Source organism: Dipodomys spectabilis, unplaced genomic scaffold, assembly GCF_019054845.1.
Source record: "Dipodomys spectabilis isolate Male_0828 unplaced genomic scaffold, ASM1905484v1 ptg000002l, whole genome shotgun sequence".
Lineage (NCBI taxonomy): Eukaryota > Metazoa > Chordata > Mammalia > Rodentia > Heteromyidae > Dipodomys > Dipodomys spectabilis.
The window spans coordinates 663,798-687,122 of record NW_024870679.1 but is presented as its reverse complement, the minus strand read 5'-3'; the positions used below and the strand labels follow the sequence as shown (position 1 = coordinate 687,122).

General features: G+C 48.7%; 1 protein-coding gene across 2 annotated transcripts; it reads left to right on the top strand.

The window, feature by feature from the left end:
* The first annotated feature begins 325 nt into the window (after positions 1-325).
* Positions 326-23,001, top strand: Mov10 (Mov10 RISC complex RNA helicase). 2 transcript variants are annotated; one of them, XM_042674707.1, is made up of 21 exons: positions 326-433; positions 643-847; positions 12,720-12,923; positions 13,234-13,469; positions 13,614-13,872; positions 15,239-15,373; positions 15,826-15,994; positions 16,572-16,726; positions 16,975-17,151; positions 17,266-17,413; positions 17,772-17,930; positions 18,131-18,234; positions 18,417-18,514; positions 18,618-18,834; positions 20,272-20,389; positions 20,584-20,775; positions 21,013-21,087; positions 21,950-22,075; positions 22,155-22,243; positions 22,465-22,586; positions 22,671-23,001. In XM_042674707.1, exons 2-21 carry the CDS (start codon positions 711-713, stop codon positions 22,760-22,762), a joined length of 3,012 nt encoding a protein of 1,003 aa, XP_042530641.1. In that variant the 5' UTR covers positions 326-433; positions 643-710; the 3' UTR covers positions 22,763-23,001. The 2 variants fall into 2 exon arrangements, with proteins under 2 accessions (XP_042530641.1, XP_042530644.1); XM_042674710.1 differs by lacking the exon at positions 326-433 and adding an exon at positions 448-531.
* Positions 23,002-23,325: the final 324 nt, after the last annotated feature.

Genomic DNA, 23,325 nt, shown 5'->3' with positions numbered 1-23,325 from the left:
TGTGTAGCAGAAGAAAAATCTTCACTGTTCTTCCGGGCAGAACTCCCTGTCCCTCACTCCCACACGTACACACCTTTATCTCATTTCTCCCCCCACCCCAATCCTTCCCCCAAACTTCGGTGCTTGCCTTCCTCCCTACGTCTGAAGCCCAGAGTCTGGAAATGGAGGAGGGGGGCGTGCCGCCGCTTCGGTGCTGGTTTCAGTGCCTGGCGGTCTGGGGGAGGTGCTGGGCGAGCGGCCCCAGTCCGGCTGCGGCCGACCCAGGTTCCAGTCCCTGCCCTTTGCTCTCCAGCTTTTCAATAAGTCCCAAGGCTCCGGAGGGTGGGCGCGGGGGTCACCCCGGGGAGTCTCAGACCTACGCCGGGCTGTTTGGGGGGCCCCAAGCGATAGCCACGTTCTTCCCCTGGCCAGCAGCCAGGGGAGGAAGCTGGGGGTAAGGGGAGGGCCCTGAGGGAGGGGTCAGCGCCTCAGGAAAGAGTTAATGCAAAGAGGGGGAGGGGACTGGGCGAACAGACGGAAGGGAAGGCTCAGGTAGGGGAGAGCGGAGGGGAGGCCGGTGGAGCCCGAAGGCGTCCAGGATCCGGGGGGTCGGAGGTGGGGGCTTCTCGGCTTCTGCCCCTCACCCCGGGCCCTAACTTACAGCGCAGCGGCGACTTTCAGTTTCATTTCACCGACCCTCCCGCTTGGGCCGCGCCGCCGCCGCCGCCGCGATGCCCAGCAAGTTCAGCTACCGACAGCTCCGGGAGACCGGCCAGCACTTCGAGAGTTTCCTGGCCGCCCGGGGACTGGACCTGGAGACTGATCGCGAGCGGCTGCGGACCATTTACAACCGCGACTTCAAGACCAGGTACGGGCCGGCCCACCCCCGACCCCGAATCCTGGGTCTGGCGCGCCCGCCGCCGCGATCCTGCGCTGGGGCCACCTTTCCGCCCCGGGGCGCGGACGCACGGCGTCCCCAGCGGATCTGGGGACTCCCGGGGCGGCGCAGACCTTCCTCCCGCGCCCAGCCCACGCCCCGCCAGCGCCGCCCGGAGCCCGCCTGCTCTTCACGGCCGGGCCCCTGCGCAGAGTCCCCGAGGATCCTCCGGGGCCGCCCCTCCCGCGACCCGGGCTGCGCGCACGGACACAGCCCACAGGGCTGGGGTCGGGGGAGGGGGAGCCCCCGGGGGGTCCAGGCCAGCAAGGGGGCGGGGGGGGGGGCCTAGAGCACGGAGGAGGCTCTGCCTTGCTGGCGCGGGCTTCACGGGGATCCCCGGCCCGATGTTGAGGGGCTGCTGCCTCGGGGAGGGGGGGCGTCCAGAATCTGGGAGAGCTCCTGAGGCACAATGTGGAAGGGAGAAATCTCCGAGAGCTATGGAGAGGAGGTTACACACACACTGTATACACACACACACACACACACACACTACGTATGCACCCAGCTTCTATTAGCACCTGTGGCTTCTCCATGGAGACCCAGAGCCAGGGCCAGCCTCCGGGAGGCCCCTTTCACCCTGTGGCTGAAGATATTCGGTCTCCTTTTCCTGTTACCACCCAAATGAAAATCAAAGAGACTTCTGTCAAACCATAGAAGTGTGCTTCAAAAACAACTCTATCAACAGGCTGCTGCTGGCCGTGGGCCGAAAACCAGAAAACAATTTAACAGGGATCAGTAGAAAGAGTTGTACAAATAAACACGGGGGCGCGGGGTGGGGGGACAGGGTGTCTTAATAAGAGATCTCTTGAAAGAAGGTTGGGTTTTAGCAAACCGGTAAGGTTAAGAATGACTTCTATGGTTTTGTGACAGTCTTAGGTTGAATTGGTAGACTTGTGGTTTCGAGGATTTGGGGAGAAGGAAGAATTTTTTTTTTCCGAATTGACCAGAATATTGCTTCTAGGATATTGTTTTGACTAATGCTTGGGCAACATCTGAAGAAGAGGCAAAGATGATGAAGATTTGATTTAGATCCCTACGGCGTTGTAGGCACTGTGGGTGCCACAGATGAAAGATAATTCTAGGGAGGCCAGGCTACCTATGATATGTGTACAATCTACTTAGAGTAGAAGAAAATGATAATACAGGTAATAGGAATTCTAGAGGACTGGTCTTGGAATACCTCCTGTGGATACTTCCTGTATATGAGTTCACCTTAAAAGAGAATCCTAGAGCTCAGCTCCAGATCCAAAAGCACAACCCTGGATATATACTGGAGGAGAGTTAGGATTGGGGGAGTGTCCAGTGTATAGGAATATACTAAGGAAACATAGGAGTGGTGATTCTGGCAAAATTGACCTACAGAACTGCTGTTAAAGACAGACCAGATGGCTTATGCCTGTACTTCTAGCCACTCAAGAGGCTGAAACCTGAGGATTACAGTTTGAGGCCAGTCTGGGCAGGAAAGTTCAAGAGACTAACCAGCAAAAAGCCAGAAGTGGAGCAGTGGCTCAAGTGGTAGTCTTGAGCAAAAAATTTAAGCTGACTTTGCCTAGACCCTGAGTATGCCCAGTGTGGGAGCATTAAAAAAAGGGGGAAGTGGGGAGCTGGGAAGGTGGCTCAGTGGTAGAGTGCTTGCCTTGCATGCATGAGGCCCTGGGTTTGATTCTCAGCACCACAAAAGCAGAAAAAGCTGGAAGTGGCGCCGTGGCTCAAATGGTAGAGCGCTAGCCTTGAGCTAAAGAGCTGAGGAACAGGGCCCAGGCCCAGAGTTCAGGCCCCACAACTGACAAAGGAGCCCAGGGAAGGGAGCCCTACTATAGCTTGATTGGAGGAGTCTGCCAACTGTAAACCAAAACTACACAAGATGTTTTTCAGCAAGGATAAAGGGATCAGCTATTTTGGGTTGCATGTAGAAGACTATGTAGCGGTTCATTATGAGTGACATTGTGGGGGGGAGTTCGGGTTTTTTTGTTTTTGTTTGGTTTTGAGGACAGTTCTCTCAGCCTTGGGCTCTCCTCAAACTCAGTGCCTGTGCCTCAGCCTCACCGGTAGCTGAAACAACAAATGCACACTATTTTAAATTTATTATTTATTTATTTTGCAGTGCTGATAATAGAACCCAAGGCTAGGCAAACAATTGCTCCATAACTGAACAACATCTGAAGCCCCAAAGCAATAGTTATTGAAGCCCAAAAGTGTTTTTTTTTTGTTTTTCTTTTCTGGTTGTGGGGCCTGAATTCAGCCTGGGCACTGTCCCTCAGCTCTTCAGCTCAAGGCTAGCACCCTACCACTTGAGCCACAATACCGCTTTGGCTTTTTCTCCTTATGTGGTGCTGAGGAATCAAGCCCAGGGCCTCATGCATGCAAGGCAAGCACTCTACCACAGAGCCACCTTCCCAGCCCCCAAAAGTAATCTTTTATGTACTTTTTTGTTTGTTTGGTGCCAATACTAGGGTTTGAATTCAGGGCTTGGATTCTGACCCTTAACTTTTTCCATCAAGGGTAGCCTTCCACAGTTGAGTCACAGCTCTACTCTTTTTTTTTACCGATTTATTGGAGAGAAGAGTCTCATGGATTTTCCTGCCTTAGCTGGCTTCTGAGTTTAGATCCTCAGATCTCAGCCTCCTGAATAGCTAGGATTACAGGCTTGAGCTACTGCCAACTGGCTGTTCTTGTTTTTCTTTTTTTCTTTAATGCAAATAGGAGGTTGACCTTGGCCTTAGTATATGGAAGAGAAGGAAAGACCTCTCTGGGTTCATGGGACCCAGTCAGTGAAACTGAGAAATACTTGCCTTGAAAAGAGAAAATTCAGAGACAAGATAGTTATCTGTAAATATTTTAGAGACAATCTGGGTGGATTGAACTATGTATGTCCAAAAGGAAGAAATAGGTTTTGTCTACATCCCTGCCCCCATGTAGTCTTTAAAGCCTGGTCGAAATACTATGAAGTTAGCCCTTTTGCTGGTAATAAACCCCTGTTTCTTCCTCTGGACATTGATAGCTTACTTTGAGTGTAGCCTAGATGTTGCTGAGCCAGCTATTGTCAGGCTCTCTTCCCCACCTTACTCTTTACCTTGGTTTTTATTCTTTATTTTTCTTTCTTTCTTTCTTTGCCAGTCCTAGGGCCTGGGCACTGAGCTTCTTTTGCTCAAGGCTAGTACTCTGCCACTTGAGCCACAACACACTTCTGACTTTTTCTGGTTATGTGGTACTGAGGAACCAAACCTAGCGCTTCATGCATGCTAGGCAAGCACTCCATCACTAAGCCATATTCCCAGCTCTTGTTTTTATTCTTTCATGCTAGTACTGAGGCTTGAACTCAGGGCCTACACTCTGGCTCAGCTTTTGTGTAAGTCTGGTGCTCTACCACTTGAGCCACATCCACTTCTGATGTTTTATTGGTTAACAGGAGAAAAGAGTCTCTTGGAATTATCTGCTCAGGCTAGTTTTGAACCAAGATCCTCAGATCTCAGCTTCATCGGTAGCTAGAATTACAGGTATGAGCCACTGGCACCCAACAATTTACCTTTAATTTTATATCCTCTCAATTCCCTCCCCCCTTAGCAGTAATAGTGGAAACCTTAGGGCCTCACACTTGCATATTATAAAAATTAACCTTGAGTGGGGGGAGTAAGGAGGGAATAACAGTGTTTAAAAAGAAATACACTCATTACCCTATGTAACTGTAACCCCCAGTTCACCTTTATAATAAAGATACAAAATTTTCCTTGCCAGCCATCTATATGTCAAGTATTTGGGGGGGGGGGGGGGGGGGAGAGGCCAGTCGTGGGGCCTGAACTCTGGGCCTGGGCGCTGTCCCTCAGCTCTTCAGCTCAAGGCTAGTGCTCTACCACTTGAGCCACAGCGCCACTTCCGGCTTTTTTCTTTTTTGTGTATGTGGTACTGAGGAATCGAACCCAGGGCCTCATGCATGCAAGGCAAGCACTCTACCACTGAGCCACCTTTCCAGCCCCATAGCTCAAGTATTTTTTGATAGTCATCTGTTGAATTTGTTTATATTGCCTTTGCCATTTTATTTAGATATATTTGTAGTATATGTTAATATATAGACATTATATATATATTTTTTTTCCTTTCATTTTTGGTGGTACTTTAACTCAGGGCCTTGTATTTGTTAGGCTGTTGCTCTATCACTTGATCCATGCCTCCAGCCTTGCCATCTGTTCATTATTTTGAAGATAGAATGTGGTGAGCTTTATTACTTTGCCTGGCCTCAAACGATGATCCTCCACGATCTCAGCCTCTGAGTAAATAGGGTTATAAGTGAGAGCCACTGGCATCTGGCTTCAAAATAGGTTTTAATAGTCAAAACTCACCTTGCCCATGTAATTGTAACCCTTCTGTACAGTATTTTCACAGTAAAAAAAATAGTCAAAAATCTTTTCTTTTTTTTTCCTTTCTATTTTTATTTTTCTGCCAGGCACTGGTAGCTCATACCTATACTCCTAGCTACCCAGGTGGCTGAGATACAAGGATCAAGATTCAGAGCTAGCCTGGGCAAGGAAGTCTGTGAGACTCCTACATCCAAGTAACTACCAAAGATCCTGAAGGGAAGCTGTAGCTTACGTGTTAGAGCTATGTATTAAGTTTTTGTTGTTGTTGTTGTTTTAATGGCTTAGACCTGAGGCAGATGAATTTGGGTAGGGCTAAAAAACAATCACTTGAGAAAGATTTCAGGGGTAGTAGCATCTGTAGACATTGCAAAATTTGCAAACGCAAGTTCTGTCTTCCTTCCTGATATGTCCATGCAGAAGGTTACAAAAATAGACTTATCTCCCTCCCACTCTCCCTTCTTTCCTCCCCCCACCCCTTTCATTATTTTTGAGATAGAGCCTTCCTTTTTGCCCAACACAGCCCTGGACTATGAGTCTTATATTATGGTTTTGGAGGAAATGGGATGATAGATGTACATTGCCATATGTAGCTTCTTTATCTGTTAAGATGGGGATGGGAGGAACCTCAAATTTTTACTATTGTTTATTTTTTGCTTTGGCTGCTATGATCTTCTCAATCTTTGCCTTCCAAGTAGCTACAATTACAGGTATGAGCCACCTGTACTTGCTGATTTTTGTGTTTCCTTGAAAACTGCTCTGTCTTGAGCCTAGATTATCTACTAGCTACATCCGGTTTGGGTGAGGAACAGTATGCACAGATTTTGTTGTTTTTGTTTTGTTTTTGGTCAGTTGTGGGGCTTGAACTCATGAACACTGTCCCTGAACCTCTGTGCTTAGGCTAGTTTTCTACCATCTAAGCCACAGCACCACTTCCAGTTTTTGTTTGACGAATTAGAGATAAGATTCTCACAGGGACTTTTCTGCCTGGGCTGGCTTTGAACTGCAATCCTCAGATCTCAGCCTCCTGAGTAGCTAGGATTATAGGCATAAGCCACCAGCGCCTGGTACACAGCTGTTTTTTGTTTGCTTGAATTCAAGACCAGTCTGCTTTTCCTTATATTTTTAGTCAAGTCTGGAACTTCACATCTCGAGTCACACCTCCCCTTCCTGTGTTGGCTGGTTAATTTGGAGTCTAACAGACTTTTCTGCCTGGACTAGCTTGGAATGGAAATCTTCAGATCTCAGCTTTCTGAATAGCTACCAGCTCCTGGTTTCCACAGCTTTTTTTTTTTTTTTTTAATACTCCCAGTCCAAAGGCTTGGACTCAGTGCCTGAGCTCTGTCCCTGAGCCTGTTTGTGCTCAAGGCTAGCACTCTACCACTTGACACAGCACCACTTCCAGCTGCTTTTTCCTGTTTATGTGTCAGTGAGGCATGTAGTACTGAGGCATCAAACCCAGGGCTTCATTCATGCTAGGTAAGCACTCTACCACTAACCAACATTCCCAGCCCCTCCACAGCTGTTTTTAAGGTTCCTGCACTGATGCTTGCTTGCTTGCTTGCTTGCCTTCCTTCCTTCCTTCCTTCCTTCCTTCCTTCTTTTCTTTCTTTCTTTCTTTCTTTCTTTCTTTGTCGGTTGTGGGCCTTGGACTCTGGGCTTGGGCACTGTCCCTGAACTCTTCAGCTTAAGGCTAGCATTCGACTACTTGAGCCACAGCTCCACTTCCAGTTTTTTGGTGGTTTATTGGAGATCGGAGTCTCACAGACTTTCCTGCCCAGGCTGGCTTTGAACCGTGATCCTCAGATCTCAGTCTCCTGAGTAGCTAGGTTTACAGGTGTGAACCTGGCTTGTACTGATGTTTTCTTATGGTTAAGTTATAAGGATGGGTAGAGACTCCACTCTGTAGTTTCTACTAACCTGAAACTCATGATCTAGAATTACAAGTGTGCCCTACCATGCTAAACAAATTTTTGAGGGAAGAAAAGAAAATGTCTTGGGTGCAGTTTGTGCTGGTTCTACGAGGGCTTGAACTCAGGGTCAGGATACTCTCCCTTGGCTTTGTTGCTCCAGCTTGGCATTCTGTCACTTGAGCTACACCTTCACTTGGACTTAAAGAGTCTCATCGTTCTCCTGTGGCTGGCTTCACATCTCAGCCTCCTGAGTAACTAGGATTACTGACATGAGTCGCCCTTTCTGACTGGATTCACTTCTTTATTCCACAAATATTGACTTGCCCTCCCCCAGTGGTGAAGACAGACCCTCCAGAGGCTGGAGATACACAGAAGGAACCTAACTAAGGAAGGCAGTAGCAATTAAACAGATAATCATTTAATTGCTGCTGTGATGAGTGCTTGTAAGAAAGAGTCCAGTATACTTTGGGAGTGTACAGTTGCTTGTGGAAACAAAACCTAGTCTAGAAACCAGAGGTTTGGGGAGAAGGTGATATTTGAGTAGAGCCTTGAAAGGTTAGAAGAAATGAGCAAATATAAGGGAAGAACATTTCAGACACAAAGGGAGCTCCATTTACAAAGGCTTGGGGTTCCCTTGAACTTGGTAACCAAAGGGAGGCAATAGCTGTTTGGGCAGGACCTTGTGAGCCAAAGAGAAGTGTTGATAGGTGTGTTATTTTGTTTAAAATCTTAAACATGGAAGATTGTAAAATAGGAGACCGATGGAATCAGGGTTTTGTATTATTCTGGCTTCTGGTATGAAGGTGGCTTTGGATAAAGCCATAAAGCTAGAAAAAAAAAGTCTTATCTTGCCCTCTAATATGTATAACCTTAACAATACATTCCACTGAATTAATACATAGCTTTTTCAAAATAAAATCCTGGTAGGAGTGGCTAAAGTTTGCAAAACATGGAACTACTGTTCGGATATTTATTTATTTATTTATTTATTTATTTATTGTCAGTTGTGGGGCCTGAACTCTGGACCTGCGCACTGACCCTGAGCTCTTCAGCTCAAGGCTGGCATTCTACTACATGAGCCACAACACCACTTCTGGCTTTTTCTGCTTATGTGGTACTGAGGAATTGAACCCAGGGTTTCATAAGCATGCAAGGCAAGCACTCTACCACTGAGCCACCTTCCCAGCCCCATGATACTATATTTTGAAATATCATTCCTGTAGCCTTTAGTCTTCTCTGAATTGGGTCTGAAAAAGTTACTTAACATTCAGGCATTGAGGAAAGGCCAGGGGCAGCACAGGGCAGACTATTGAGGATGATTGACTAGAGGCCCAACATCATGTGAAGGTATCTCAGTTTCTTCTCAAGTGACAGTAGTTGTTACCTCAAAGAGTTGTTGTGAGCATTAAAGGTACTTAGCACGGTAAGTACTCAGTTACAGGTTTCTGGTGATGATAAAACTATCATTGTTCCTATGGAGGACAAGAGTATGCCATATTAAAGGGCTAGACTTAGGCTGAGCAGTGTAGAGTCATTAATTGGGGACAATTAATGTGAGAGTTCATAGAGCCCTGAAAAATTGAGGAAGGGTATGATCAGATGGTTCACAAAAGAAATACAAATGATTGTAAGCAGAAGGAAAGGTCCTTGATTATAAAAATCTGTGACCTGAAATTCAGATTTAAACAAGGAACCAGTTTTTGTTTAAAAAAAAAAAAAGTAAAAGATTGACATTTTCAGATGTTAGAGACTGGGAAAGACCACTTTCAAAAAGATTTATTTGGGCCTGGGAAGGTGGCTCAGTGGTAGAGCGCTTGCCTTGCATGCCTGAGGCCCTGGATTTGATTCCTCAGCACCACATAAGCAAAAAGAAAAAAGCCGGAAGTGGCACTGTGGCTCAAGTGGTAGAGCGCTAGCCTTGAGCTGAACAGCTGAGAGACAGCGCCCAGGCCCAGAGTTCAGGCCCCATGACTGGACCCCCCCCCCCCCCAAAAAAAAAAAAAAAGATTTATTTTTTGTGGGTTATGGGACTTGAACTTTGGGCTTGGGCGCTGTCCCTGTGCTCTTCAGCTCAAGGCGAGCACTCTCCCACTTGAACCACAGTGCCACTTCCAGTTTTTCTAATGGTTTATTGGAGATAAGAGTCTCACTGACTTTCTTGCCCGGGCTGGCTTTGAACCGATCCTCAGATCTCAGCCTCCTGAGTAGCCAGGGTTACAGGCATGAGCCACCAGTGCCTGGCTTCAGAAAGGTTTTTTTGTGTTTGCTAGTACTGAGGTCTTGAAATCTAAGCTTCTCACTCTTGCTTAGCTATTTTTCTGCTCAAGGCTAGTGCTCTACCTCTGGAACCACAACTCCATCTCCAGTATATTTATGGTTAATTAGAAATAAGAATCTCATAGACTTTCTTGCCCAGGCCAGGTTTGAATTGTGATCCTCAGATCTCAGCCTTCTGAACAGCTATAGGCATGAGCCATAAGCACCCAAATACTCTTAATTTTGAGACAGAGCCTCTCATTTTGTCTTGGCTGGCCCCAACCACTACACTTGTATTTATGCTAAGTACCTGGAATGACTAGTCCCTACTATCATACCCAGCTTTTTCGATTGAGATGGGGAGGTCTCTAAAACTTATTGTGTGTTACCTCCCGTGTAGCTAAGACTACAGAGAGGGACCACCAATGCCCATCTGTTTATGTCTTTCTTTGAAAACTAGATGATCTGGCTGTCATGGTCCTAGGTTATCGGCTGGCCACCTCTGGCTGGAATGGGCACAGTGCCCATAACTAAGGCTCCTGTACAGTTGTTGGTGGTGTTGGTGGTTCTTTATGGTTGAGTTATGAGGGACAAGAAGTTATTCTTGCACTAATGACTTGACAGTGTATCTGATCTGCTCTGAGAAGAATGCATATCAAGATACCTGTCCAAACTGGTTTTGATAGACATTTGGGTTTGTGTTTCAACCTATGGAACTTTGTGACTGGAAGATTAAGGAAACACGATGAAAATTAATGCTGACTACCTGATTTTTTAAATTTTTATTTATTTTTTAGTCCTGATTACCTGACTATTCCTAGTCACCCATTGGTATTTGACCCTTCTGAGGCCTGATGTGGAGACTTCTGGTTCTCTCTCTCGTGAGAGTTTCTTTTTCTCCCTGGGTTGTCCTGGCCTCAGACAACTCACACTCCCTGGAGTTATCCCAAATACTTCCCTGGCTGTAACTCCCAACCCAAGATTCCCTAACATTAGGCTCACATTTGCCTGAGTTCTCAACTTGTAACTCACATGAGCCACAACTGCCTTTAAACCACAGGAATCTCAAACCCAGTATGAGCAGATTTATTTTATGGTCCTTTGTTTGGTTGACCTTCTCTTGTCTATCTCCTACTTAAGGATAGTCTCAGACACCAAGCCCTGATTTCTAGGTTATCCTAGGCTCCTTTCCTCTTCTGTGCTGTCAGTCTGCACTTTCTGCTAAATGACATTCTAAATGTTTTAGGATCTGTCCCTCTTCTATTTCTACCAATGTCTTATGCAGGCCTTGTTATCTTTTAACCCAAACAATTACCGTATCCTTTTTCTAACTGGTCTCCCTGCCTACAGTCTTGCCTCCAGCAAATCCATGCTCCAATCCTGATGCCAGAGTGATCTGAAATGCAAATATGATCTTGCCACTCCCCCTGCTTAAAACCTTCCACCTGCAGTGGTTCTGTAGCCACAGGGTAGCCCCTGGCGGGGCTGAAAGTAAGTTGTTACTCCTCCTCCTATACTGCCACCATTAGTACCACTGTTACTAATACAAATACTAATAGTAGCTAACATTTATTGAGCATTCTCCATTATGCTTTCCAATGATTTATTATCTGTTGAAAACAAATCATAGCCAGTTTCATCCTTCTAAATGGCACCGCTCTCCTTTTGCTTGGGGGGCAGAGAGGGGCAGAGTTCTAGATGGGGCACCAGATAAATGTTTGTAGCCAGAAATGATCTTACCACGTACTCTAGTGTGTAACTATGCTGATTTAGCCCTGAGAGTTCATAGGGATTACCAGAGTTCTTAGGAACAGAGATTTCCTTTAACTCTCTGCAAAGCATGGGGGTAAGGTGACACTCTTTGAGATCATGGGACCCAAGTATGTCACGTGTGGGTGTGTCCTCTGGCTCCTGGGTCCCTGCCCACCCCTGCGATTCCTGCCATTCCCTTTTTTTGCACTTTCCATTCTAGTACAATCAAACTATATGTCATACTAATCATCACTCACCCTTACTGAGGTCTCCTATGTGCCAAGCACTGGACTAAGTGCTTTCCTTGCGATGTCAGTATCTCACGTAAGCTTCAGCATAATCTTTTAAAGATAAGTCTTTACTGTCCCTTTTTGTTTTATGCTGCTGAGGATTGAACCCTAGGCCTCCCAAATACTTATGTACTTTGCCACTGAGCTCTGTTCCCAGATGGATGTGTTAGAGGAGGAAAGAAGCAAAGCCAGCCTCTGAGGGGCATACTGTAGTAACTGAGTAAGGGTTGCCTTAGCCAGAGTGGCAAATTACAGATGGTTTGTACCCTTCATCTTTGCTCACCTTGGATGTCCTCTGGCCTGGGTAATGCACTTCATCCTCTGGAAACCCACCCCTACCCCTGGCTGTGGTCAGTGCCCCACCTGAGCTCAGTGAGCTATCCAGGGAGCCTCAGCAGCTGCACACATGACCACACTGGAATTGATGGGCTCGGGCTGAGTGGTCCTCAGGGTAGGGACTGGATGTCTCTCATCATGGAACCCCCCAGCATCTAGTGCAGTGTCTGGCACCTAACAGGCCTCCGTAAGTGTTTGTTGAGTTTACTAAACTAAATTCCAGAAGCTGAACCTTGAGGTTATTGTCCTGCTGACCAGTTTTCCCTGTCTTCACCTCTCTAGGCACAAAGCCAGGCTATTTGATCTCTGGAGAAGGATCCTTTCCCTTCCTGCTTGGGTTCCACCTGCACCCTTTGACTTCGGGTGGAAACTGCTGTCTGATCAGCCAGCTTGCCCATACTCTGGACATCTCTGCTCTCTCTGGTCCCCTCTCTCCCTCCTCCCCCACAGGCTGGGCCTGCGTCCACTCCTGAGTCAACTCATTTGAGTTCCCCTTTGGCCTTAGTGTTTTCCACTGGTTGTTTGCATTTTCTTTTTCCTGTCCCAATAGTCCCTCCCCCTAAAAAATAAAAATCTGTTTCTTTCTTTCTTCCCTTAGTCTTCCCAACCAACAGCCCGTGATAGGAATATTCTCCTATGTAGTACACAATCCACAACCTGCTGTTAAGATGATTATATTTTACCTTGGAAAGAAAGTTCCGTTGCCTTGCCTTAAGACATTTAAAATCTGGCCATCCCCAGCCCAGTCTCTGTCTGAGTCCCATATTGCCCCACAGCAGCGCTGGTGTGTCCAATACAGTGACCCTCAGGAGCCTTTGTCCCCACCCCTCTGTACCCCTGCCGCCACCTTGCCTCCTACTGGCCCTGCCTTCCCTCACTTCCCAGTCTCCTCTGCTTCTGGCAGCTTTGGGAGCCCCGCCCCTGGCTTCTCCTCCATGCTGTATGGAATGAAGATTGCAAATCTGGCCTACGTCACCAAGACTCGGGTCAGGTTCTTCAGTCTCGACCCCTGGGTCGATGTGCGGTTCCCAGAAAAGAGGAGAATGAAGCTGGGGTCAGATATCAGCAACCACCACAAGTCACTGCTAGCCAAGATCTTTTATGACAGGTGTGTGTGTGTCAGTGTGTGTGTGTGTGTGTGTCAGTGTGCGTGTGTCCGGTGGGAAGGGTGTGGGGGCGGGGGGGGGGTGGAGAAGAGGCCTTCTGGCTGAGAAAACAGAGGACTGCTTCAGGTTGTTCTTTGGGAATGGGGTAAGGGCAGGAAATTGGTCATGGTGGGGGATGAGGGGTGGGGCAGTTTCCTGAGCATAGCTCTCCACACTCTGCCAACCTATTAGTCCTACAGCGTTACCCAGGGCAGTCCCCCAGTCCAGGCCCCTCACACTTCATTTCCCCTGCTTGCCTTCTACTTTCTTCAGGGCTGAGTATCTTCATGGGAAGCATGGGGTAGATGTGGAAGTCCAGGGGCCCCATGAAGCCCGAGATGGGCAGCTTCTTATCCGCCTGGATTTAAACCGCAAGGAAGTACTGACCCTTAGGCTTCGGAATGGAGGGCCCAAGCCTGTTACTCTCACTCACCTCTTCCCACTCTGCTGGACACCCCAGTTTACCTTCTACAATGCTGATCAGGAACTGCCCTGCCCCCTGGGCCCTGGTAAGTACATTCCCAAAGGGAAAAGACCTGCACACATGGACTCATTCTGGGTGGGCTAAGCTTCGGGAAGCACACTTATGTCTTGGAATGGAACTGCAGGGAGATTCCCCATCTTATCCTATTCACTCAGTCCTCCTCTTCCAGGTGAATACTATGAACTCCATGTCCACTGTAAGACCAGTTTTGTGGGCTACTTCCCTGCCACCGTGCTCTGGGAACTGTTGGGACCAGGAGAGTCTGAATCAGAAGAAGCTGGAACTTTCTACATTGCCCGCTTCCTGGCAGCTGTTGCCCATAGCCCCCTGGCTGCACAGTTGAAGCCCACAACTCCATACAAGCGTGTCCGGATCACTGGCAACCCTGTAGTGACTAACCGTGTAGAGGAAGGAGAGAGACCTGACCGGTAACTCCTCCCCCAACCCTGTCCAGGCTGGGCACATCCTGACCATAATAGTGGATCCTTGGGAATTGCCCAGAGCTTGGAACTAGGAGTAGGGAGCCAGAGCCCCTTTTCTAAACTGTAGGTTCTTCCCTATACCTTTACTATCCAGGAAGCAATTTGAAAGAAAGCGGTAGATCTGAGTCACTCTGTGACTGATTGTCAGGCAACCCGTTGTAGACATTTCTGTTTGATGGTATTAGAGATGGAATCCAGGGCCTCATGCATCCTAAACATATGCTCTAACTTGAGTTCTATCACCAGTATTCTCTTCCTCCCCTCTCTGATTAAGGCAGAACCTCACACATTAGGCAAGCACTCTACTATTTAATACATACCCTCTTATGGTATTGATAACTTTGCCAGAGCTTGTTTCAAACTCAAGATGCCCCCCCACACATACACACACCCTTCACCCCCCTAGCTGGAAATATAGGTCTGTGCTACTCCTTGCAAGAAGAATTGTGACTGCTTCAATTTTTTTTTTTTTGATACTGAGAATTCAACCCAGTAGGCAGGCACTGTACCACTTGAGCCATGCCCCCAGTGTGGTTTCTTTTGCAAGTTGATTGGAAATAAGAATCTCGAGGGCTGGGAAGGTGGCTCAGTGGTAGAGCGCTTGCCTTGCATGCCTGAGGCCCTGGGTTCGATTCCTCAGCACCACATAAGCAAAAAGAAAAAAGCCGGAAGTGGTGCTGTGGCTCAAGTGGTAGAGCGCTAGCCTTGAGTGAAGAGCTGAGGGACAGCGCCCAGGCCCAGAGTTCAGGCCCTACGACCGGAGCCCCCCCCCCAAAAAAAAGAAAGAATCTCGAGAATTTTTCTGCCTCACTTGCCTTTGGACTTCAATCCTCCAGGTCTCGAGTGATCCACAGGTGTTTATGTAGTGTATTTTTTTTAAGCGTTCCCAGTATTGCACTTAGCAACAATAAGAATGGTCCAACTTTGGACCAGTCTGGCACATGAATTAGTGCCTTCTGCATTCTTGGGTAGAGCAGTCGTGTTATAGAAAGACCTAGTGTGCCTGGTGCTGGTGCTCATGCCTGTAATCGTAGCTACTCAGGAGGCTGAGTTCTGAGGATGGTGGTTTAAAGCCAGCCTGGGCAGAAAAGTCCATGAGACTCTCATCTCCAATTAACCACCAGAAAACTGGAAGTGGCACTGTGGCTTAAAGTGATAAGAGCTCAGGGACAATGCCCAGGCCCCAAGTTCAAGCCCCATGACTGACCAAAAAAACTTAGCACATGCTCCAAGGAAGAGGGGGCATTACCAGAGTTTGAAAGTGGGAGGGGTTTGCATGTTTATGACAGCTCTTCTTCCTCCATCCCCACAGTGCTAAAGGCTATGAACTAGAGCTAAGTATGGCGCTGGGGACCTACTACCCCCCACCCCACCTCAGGCAAGTGCTCCCTATCCTTCTTCAGGGAACAAGTGTCTTCACTGCCCCTAAAGAGATTGCAAAGATCAAGTAAGTACTACCCCTCCCCACCCACGCTCCTCCCTCCCCTCTGTTTCCTCCCTGCTGGCCCTTTTCCCAGCACTTCTGTCCTCAGCCTCCCAGGCATTTCGTTCTCCTCTCACTGACAGTGCTCAGCACTGTTCTAGGTGAACCTGTCACGTGGGCTTTGGCCATTCTAGTGGAGAACAGTGAGAGCACTTATAATTGCCTAAAAAAAAAAACACCAAAACATTTTATTTTATAATCTTACATAGCGATCAGTGCTATGAAGAACTGATATGAAATTAAATGAAACTGAAAGCAGGGTAAGGGGTACAGTTTTAAAACAGGCAGTCTTCCTTGCTCCCAACCACAACTTTCATAGTTCCAGAGCTTCTGGTGGGAGAGGGTGGAGTTCCGAGACCTGGGGGTTGCCTACTGTGCCGTTCCTGCCCTCACCCCACCCCAACCATCACTGCCAGGGCCCAGTTGGAGACAGCCCTGAAGTGGAGGAACTATGAGATGAAGCTCCGGTTGTTGTTGCACCTGGAGGAACTGCAGATGGAGCATGACATCCGACACTACGACCTGGAGTCGGTGCCCATGACCTGGGACCCCATGGACCAGAACCCCAGACTGCTCACACTGGAGGTCGGAACTTGCATACAGTGCAAGGGTGGGCCCAAGTCAGTCAACCTTAAGCTGTGATTCTTGACAGCAGATCATACCTAGAATAACGATGAATTCATTCCTGTACCAGAGGGCTCAACATGAAACAGGTGGACAGTCTATGCCATAACCGAGACATGTAGGCAGAGCAGTGGGGTTTTATCCTAGACTCTGTTGCCTTTAGATATGTGACCTGGCTTTCTTTGATCTTAGGTCCCTTATATAAAAAGCACAGAGCTGGACTCCATCATTCTTTGGCGCTTTCTGATTTGAACTAAATTTCAGAGGCAAAGTAGAAACTGAGCTGGCCAAAAGGCTAGTTGGATGACTGGGAAGGTGGCTGCAGGTTCTGGAGTCCTGCCCTACATGTTCTAGGCTTGGCACCTCTGAGTAGCCTGTGGGGCTCCTCCCTCTCCGAGTCTTGTCCTGTCTAATAGGAGAAGAGAAAAGAGTAGGGCTAGCACGAGTCTGAGGCCAGAGCTTCACTTGTCTCTCGGGTCTGAAGAGCCTTTGACTACCATCCCTAGGATAGAAGCTTGCTTGTGTTCACACCCCACAGGTTCCCGGGGTGGCTGAGAGCCGCCCCTCAGTGCTACGCGGTGATCACCTGTTTGCCCTCTTGTCCTCTGAGACACACCAGGAAGACTCTGTCACCTACAAGGGCTTTGTGCACAAGGTGGAATTGGACCGTGTCAAGCTGAGCTTTTCTCCAAGGTAAGTGTTGGGGTTCTCCCACACACACACACACCCCCAACCAGAACACGTTCAAGCTTGTCTCTAAGGCCAAGTATGCTTCCATAGCAGGAGGCTTTTTCTTTAGGGGAACCCTGAACTATACCAGCAGCTTCCTCTTCTAGATAGATTTGTGTAGAAGTCTTGGGAAGAGCAAGTGGAGGAATGGGAGGTGTAGAGAATATTCACCCCACCTGACTGGAGCTCTTTTCTTTTCTCCCTGCCCAAAGCCTCATGAACCGCTTTGTGGATGGATTGACCTTTAAGGTGAACTTCACCTTCAACCGCCAGCCCCTGAGGGTCCAGCACCGTGCCTTGGAGCTGACAGGACGCTGGCCACTGTCACCTCTGCTTTTTCCTGTGGCCTCTTCTGGGGCTGCACTACTTCCTGCAGATGTGAAGCTTAAGTGAGAATGGCAGGGGCACTGGGGCTCCTCGGAGGGTGGTATAGGGAGTGGAGCCGCAAAGTCCTCTGGGATGCTGGATGACTCGAAGTTGATGTTCCTGGCCCTTCTTGCCAGGCTGTTTGACCGGAGTCTGGAGTCAAACCCAGAGCAGCTGCAGGCTATGAAGCACATTGTTATGGGCACTACCCGGCCAGCCCCCTACATCATCTTTGGGCCTCCAGGGACTGGCAAGACTGTCACATTGGTGGAGGCCATTAAGCAGGTGAGATTTGAACACTTAAAACCCATACTCCTGATTCCTTGAACTTCAAATAGTTGTCCCCAGATTCTGATTCCCTTCACCTTCTAATGTTCCTTACACTGTGCCGCATCCACAGCGTAGGCTGGAAATAAGGGTCTGTATGGCGGCTGAGCACAGTTGTGCAGTGGTCATTACGGACCTTAATATTTACTTCAGTAGTCACTCAGCATTAAGGTGCTATTTGAACTAGCAAGGACATGGAAGTCAGAACTTAACCGTTTATGTCACCTGAGCTCTAGGAGACAAGTGCTGCCATACTTTTCGGTCTGAATCCCAGTGTCTCAGGAAGTTGTTTCCATACTGTACATGTTCATTGCAGGTGGTGAAGCACTTGCCTAAAGCTCACATCCTCGCCTGTGCTCCTTCTAACTCTGGGGCTGACCTTCTCTGTCAGCGGCTCCGGGTCCACCTGCCGAGCTCCATCTACCGCCTCCTGGCCCCCAGCAGGGATATCCGCATGGTACCTGAGGATATTAAGGTACGTAGGCTCAATAGGATGACATGGAATTGGGGTGGGAGAAGCTTAGATCTGAACCCTTGCTGTGGGACCTTGGCTGGGTTGAGACTTCTGGATCTTTTTTTCATGGTTGTAGAGTGAGCGAGGGACCTTTTCCCTTGTTTGTAGAGTTGAGAATGGGTAGAGCTATGTTGATTCCTCTGTTGCTTCACAATCCACAGCCCTGCTGTAACTGGGATCCTAGGAAGGGCGAGTATGTGTTTCCTGCCAAGAAGCAGCTACAGGAATATCGGGTCTTAATTACCACCCTCATCACTGCCAGCAGGTGGGAAGTGTGTGCATGTATCTCAGTTGTAAGTGTAAGTACAGAGGGACAGGGCTAGGGAGACGGGAAAGAAGGGTCCATGGGAAGGGACGACTGCATTGAGGAGTCAGCTCGGGTAGTAAACATTTAAGTTAGGTAGTGAGGTGTCTGGGAACGACCCTGCCTGGCCTGACACCTCCCAGGTTGGTGTCAGCTCAGTTTCCCATCGATCACTTCACACACATCTTCATCGATGAAGCTGGTCACTGCATGGAGCCTGAGAGTCTGGTGGCCATAGCAGGTGAGGGGCTCAGAATGGCTGGCTGCAGGTGTGCCACCTTGCCTGGAATAAGAGAGGTCCCTTCCCCACTCACCTTTCTTCCTATTCCATCTCTGACTCCCAGGACTGATGGAAGTCAAGGAAACAGGCAACCCAGGAGGGCAGCTGGTGCTGGCAGGAGACCCTCGGCAGCTGGGGCCTGTACTACGATCCCCACTGACCCAGAAGTATGGGCTGGGGTACTCTCTGCTGGAGCGGCTGCTCACCTATAACACACTGTACAAGAAGGGCCCCAATGGCTACAACCCCCAGTTTATAACCAAACTGCTCCGAAACTACAGGTATTCCCATCTCTCCCCACGGACACTGCTGTCCCATACATGCCTTAGCTGGGGACTAAGGGCCTGTGTGATTCAGAAAGACTCGGTGCTGGTTTCTTTCTAGCCCCATCACCGCTGCCATAAGTTTTCATTCTGGACCACATGGCTAATCTGTATGCTAGCATAGGTCAGGAATGGGTCTGAGTTTCTAGGCAACCCAAAAGAAATGAGAAAAGCAGAATATAGGTGTTCTGTTTTGTTTTTTTTTTAAATAAGCATAGAGCTGTAAGCTATATACTGCTATTTTTATGGTGTTGTGTGTGTATGTGGTGCTTAGGTGTCAAGCCCATGGGCTTGCACAGGCTAGGCTAGCTACACCTTCACTTTCCCCTTCCCTTTTGAGACAGGTCTGCGTTGTCAAGCTGGGACTCAACTCCAGGGCTCAAGCAATCCTGGCCCAACCTTCTAAGTAGTTGGAGCTACAGATGTGTGCCACTGTACCCATCTTGTATATTTCTTTTAGAAAAGGACTATATATCCCGAGTGCCTGTAGCTCATATCTATAATCCTAGCTACAGGAGCCTGAGATTTGAGCACAGTGGTTCGAAGCTAGCCTGTAACAGGATTGGCTATGAGACGCTTATCTCCAGTTAACCACCAACAGGCTGGAAATGGAACTGTGGTTTAAGTGGTAGCACACCAGACTTACTTGAAAAAGCTAAGGGACAGAGCCTTGGCGCTGAGTTCAAGCTCCAGTACTGGCAACTACAATGATAACATCAGATATCAGAAATGCTTAGATTAGAATTGAAAGTATGGTGCAAGTGATAGAGTGCTTGTGTAGAAATGTCCTAAGTTCAAACCTCGGGATTAAATAAATAAATAATTATCTTAAAGCAGTAATCTCAGCTTACTTAGGAGGTTGGAGACCGCACCTAGAAAAATAACTTAGAAAAGCAATAAAAAGCTGGAGGTATGGCTGAAGTAGTGGAGTATGTGTGCAGAAAGCAAGATGCCCTAAGTTAAAACTCCAGTGCTAAAAACACCAGACTTTTAGATTATTTCTACACTATTATTGATGAGTCTAATAAATGTTAGTTATAGCATTCATATCTTAGGGTTTAACAAAGTTTATCAGCGGTGGTCATAGGAAATACTTTGTGTGTGTATTATGTTTTGAATGGGTCATTAGTATCTTAGTTTTCTAAAAAATAAAGTCATTCAGCTGGCCAATGAAATTCCTGGCCTGCCATGCTGTGTGAATCCACATTTCATTCTTCTGTGGTCTATAGTGACGTTGTGGTCTGGCTGTGACATTGAATGAAAGGCCTCCTGGGCAAGGAGCAGGAAGGTGGAAGCTGTGTGTGGGCCTAGGGCAGGTGGAAGGGGAGTCCCTGAAGGCTGGTAGAAACAATCCAACCCTCAGTCTTGTGTTTCCTTTTTCCTCCTACCTGTTAGGTCTCATCCCACCATCCTGGACATTCCTAACCGACTATACTACGAGGGGGAACTACAGGCCTGTGCAGACACAGTTGATCGGGAGCGCTTCTGCCGCTGGGAGGGTCTTCCCAGACAGGTGAGGCTGAGCAGAGCAGGCTCGGGTTCCCTACCTCGTACCCTGACTTGCTTCCTCCTGCTGAAGGAACGTGGCAGGAGGAACTTGAGTGCAGAGTGGATGCTATATTATCCTCCCTTTGTCATCTTGGCCAGGGACCCCTTATTTTCCCGGGAAGGGTGTCTGAGGGTTTCTACTTCTTACCCTATGTCCAGGGCTTTCCCATCATCTTTCATGGTGTAATGGGCAAAGATGAGCGCGAGGGCAATAGCCCATCCTTCTTCAACCCTGAAGAGGCCGCCACAGTGACTTCCTACCTGAAGCTGCTCCTGGCCCCTTCCTCCAAGAAAGGCAAAGCCCGCCTGAACCCTCGAAGTGTGGGGGTCATCTCTCCATACCGGAAGCAGGTCTGGCCTTCAGTTTGCAGCAAAGGTGGAACCTCCCCACAGCTGGCATCTCCCTAAATAGGCAGAGACTTAGGAGCCCCCAACCTCTGCCGCCCCTTATCTCAGATCTCAGAAGAGCACAGAGGTCAGGTGTCCTCAACCTCTTTGTCCCTCCTCTCTGGCATCCTGCCTGCTTCTTTCCTCTTGCTTTTGAGTAAGGGCACATAAGAGAGAAAGGCATTCTTCCTTTCCCTCCAGGTGGAAAAAATCCGCCACTGTATTACCAGACTTGACAGGGAGCTGCGGGCACTGGATGACATCAAGGACTTAAAGGTGACACACTATTCCACATTTGCTCCCTGCCTTCTGGGTACCCCTCACTTCTCCACTTTCAGAGCCCTCAGCTTGTGTCCCTGTCCCACTCCATTTTATGTTGAGACATTCCTGAGGCTCTCCCCAGGTAGATCAGGGATGAAATCAGGAGGCCTGTTTATTTAACAAGCACTTACGTCATTCTTACCAGCAGGCAGGTTTGAGGCCTCTGCCCGAAGGATGAAGTCCAAACTCCACGGTCTTATCTGTCATGTGACCTTGCCAGCCCTTTTCTGCCCCCATTCTCAGTAGCTTGGCTCTGAGGTAGTTGTTCACAGTACTAGATGCAGATAAAAACCACCTGGAGAGCTTTTAATACACCCAGTGCCAAGGCCCCACCCAGCCAATTAACGTTGCTGTCTGGGGGCAGAGCCAAAGCACTGGTATGTTTTACAGCTCCTCAGGTGATTTGAGGTGCAGCCAGGGTTGAAAACCACTGCTTTATGATTTTGAGGCCTCTCCCTTACAATTCTGATCAGGAGTTCTGGATTATACCCAGGGTTGTTATGATCCTACCAAGGTAGGACTTATGATTATCTTCAGAAAAGTTTCAGAAACACTGCTCAGTTACTAGTAGTCTTGGCCATGTTTGCTTTGCTTTGAACCCTTTCCAGGTCCACCCCATAGCTGAATAGGTTTCAGCTTCCATGGTATACCTCTTGTCCCTTTTCCTGGCCATCACAGCTTCCCTGTGACTTTGGTACCATCCTAGCAGAACAAGGCGCCCCTTCCCTTCCCTCCTTACCTCCCCGCCCCTGCCCCAGGCCTGTCCTTGTTCTCCTTGAGCCCACCTGGCCTCAGGCCCTGCCACCCCTCATCTTAGGTGGGCTCCGTGGAAGAATTCCAAGGGCAAGAACGAAGTGTCATCCTCATCTCCACTGTGCGAAGCAGCCAGGGTTTTGTGCAACTGGACCTGGACTTCAACCTGGGTTTCCTTAAGAACCCTAAGGTTTGAGGACTGGTGGGTGGCAGGAATTCTTCCTTCCTCAGAGTCCTTCCCTCCAGTAACTTCAGCACCTCTTTTCCAGCGGTTCAATGTGGCAGTGACCCGGGCCAAGGCTCTACTCATCGTAATAGGCAACCCTCTTCTCCTGGGCCATGACCCCGACTGGAAAGCGTGAGCATTCCCACCCCATAAATCCTTCTTGGTGGCCATAAGCCTAGCCTAGACCATGTGTCTTTGTTATGCCTCTGCTAGGCCTCACTGGATGTGTATGGGCTGTGTACCTTTGATGACTGGGGCCTGACCTCTGGTCTCCACCTCTGATGATGCACTATCTCCAGTACTACTTAGCCAAGCCTGCCTAGCGTCATGTGCCAACATCCTTGTACCCACAGATTCCTGGAGTTCTGTAAAGAAAACGGAGGGTATACTGGGTGCCCCTTTCCTGCCAAACTGGACCTGCAGCAGGGACAGAACTCACTCCTAGGTCTGAGCAAGCTCAGCCCCTCTACCTCAGGTATGAAGGGTCCAGGGAGATCTAGGGAAAGAAAAGAGGGGGATAAAAAAAAAAAAGACAAAAGTATACCTCCTTTCTTCCAAGGCCCCCACTGCCGTGACTACCTCCCCCAGGAGAGGGAGGGTGAAGGGAGCTTGTGCCTGCAAGTGGAGCCAGAGTGGAGGAATGAGCTCTGAAGATACAGCTGCCTGCCTTTGCCAGCTTTCTCACGCCAGCCAAGCCTTAACCGCTGCCCAACCCTGAACCTGAACCCAGCCCAGCTGCCCCTGGGAAGGACAGGAAGTCTGGGGAGGGAGTTTACAACCCAAGCCATTCCTCCCCTCCCCTGCTGGGGAGAGTGACATACCAAGCTGCTAACACTTGGGGGAAGGGAGGAAGAAAAACTCTTGAAAACAAAATCTTGTTCTATGCAAAAGCCTCTTGCTTATGTCTCCCCAGCCCCACCCCCAACTTCCTGTGCCCCCAAAATGACCCCTACAGGAGGGTGAGACTGTTAAGGTCTACCCAGAGGTGCCCCCTCCCCTCCATTTCCAAGGGAGGAAACCCAGTGGGCAGGGAAGCCACACAGATTTCTAAGTTTAGCCCCCACTACAGACCACTTCCCTCATCCACCTCCTGGGCTCACAGCCAGCCATGACCTCATCCCTTTGCTCTAGACTCCACCCTGCCTCAGTCCCGCCTTTGCCTTTCCGAATGGGGCCAGCCTGGCCAGCAACTTGGAAATGAATGAAGATGAGAC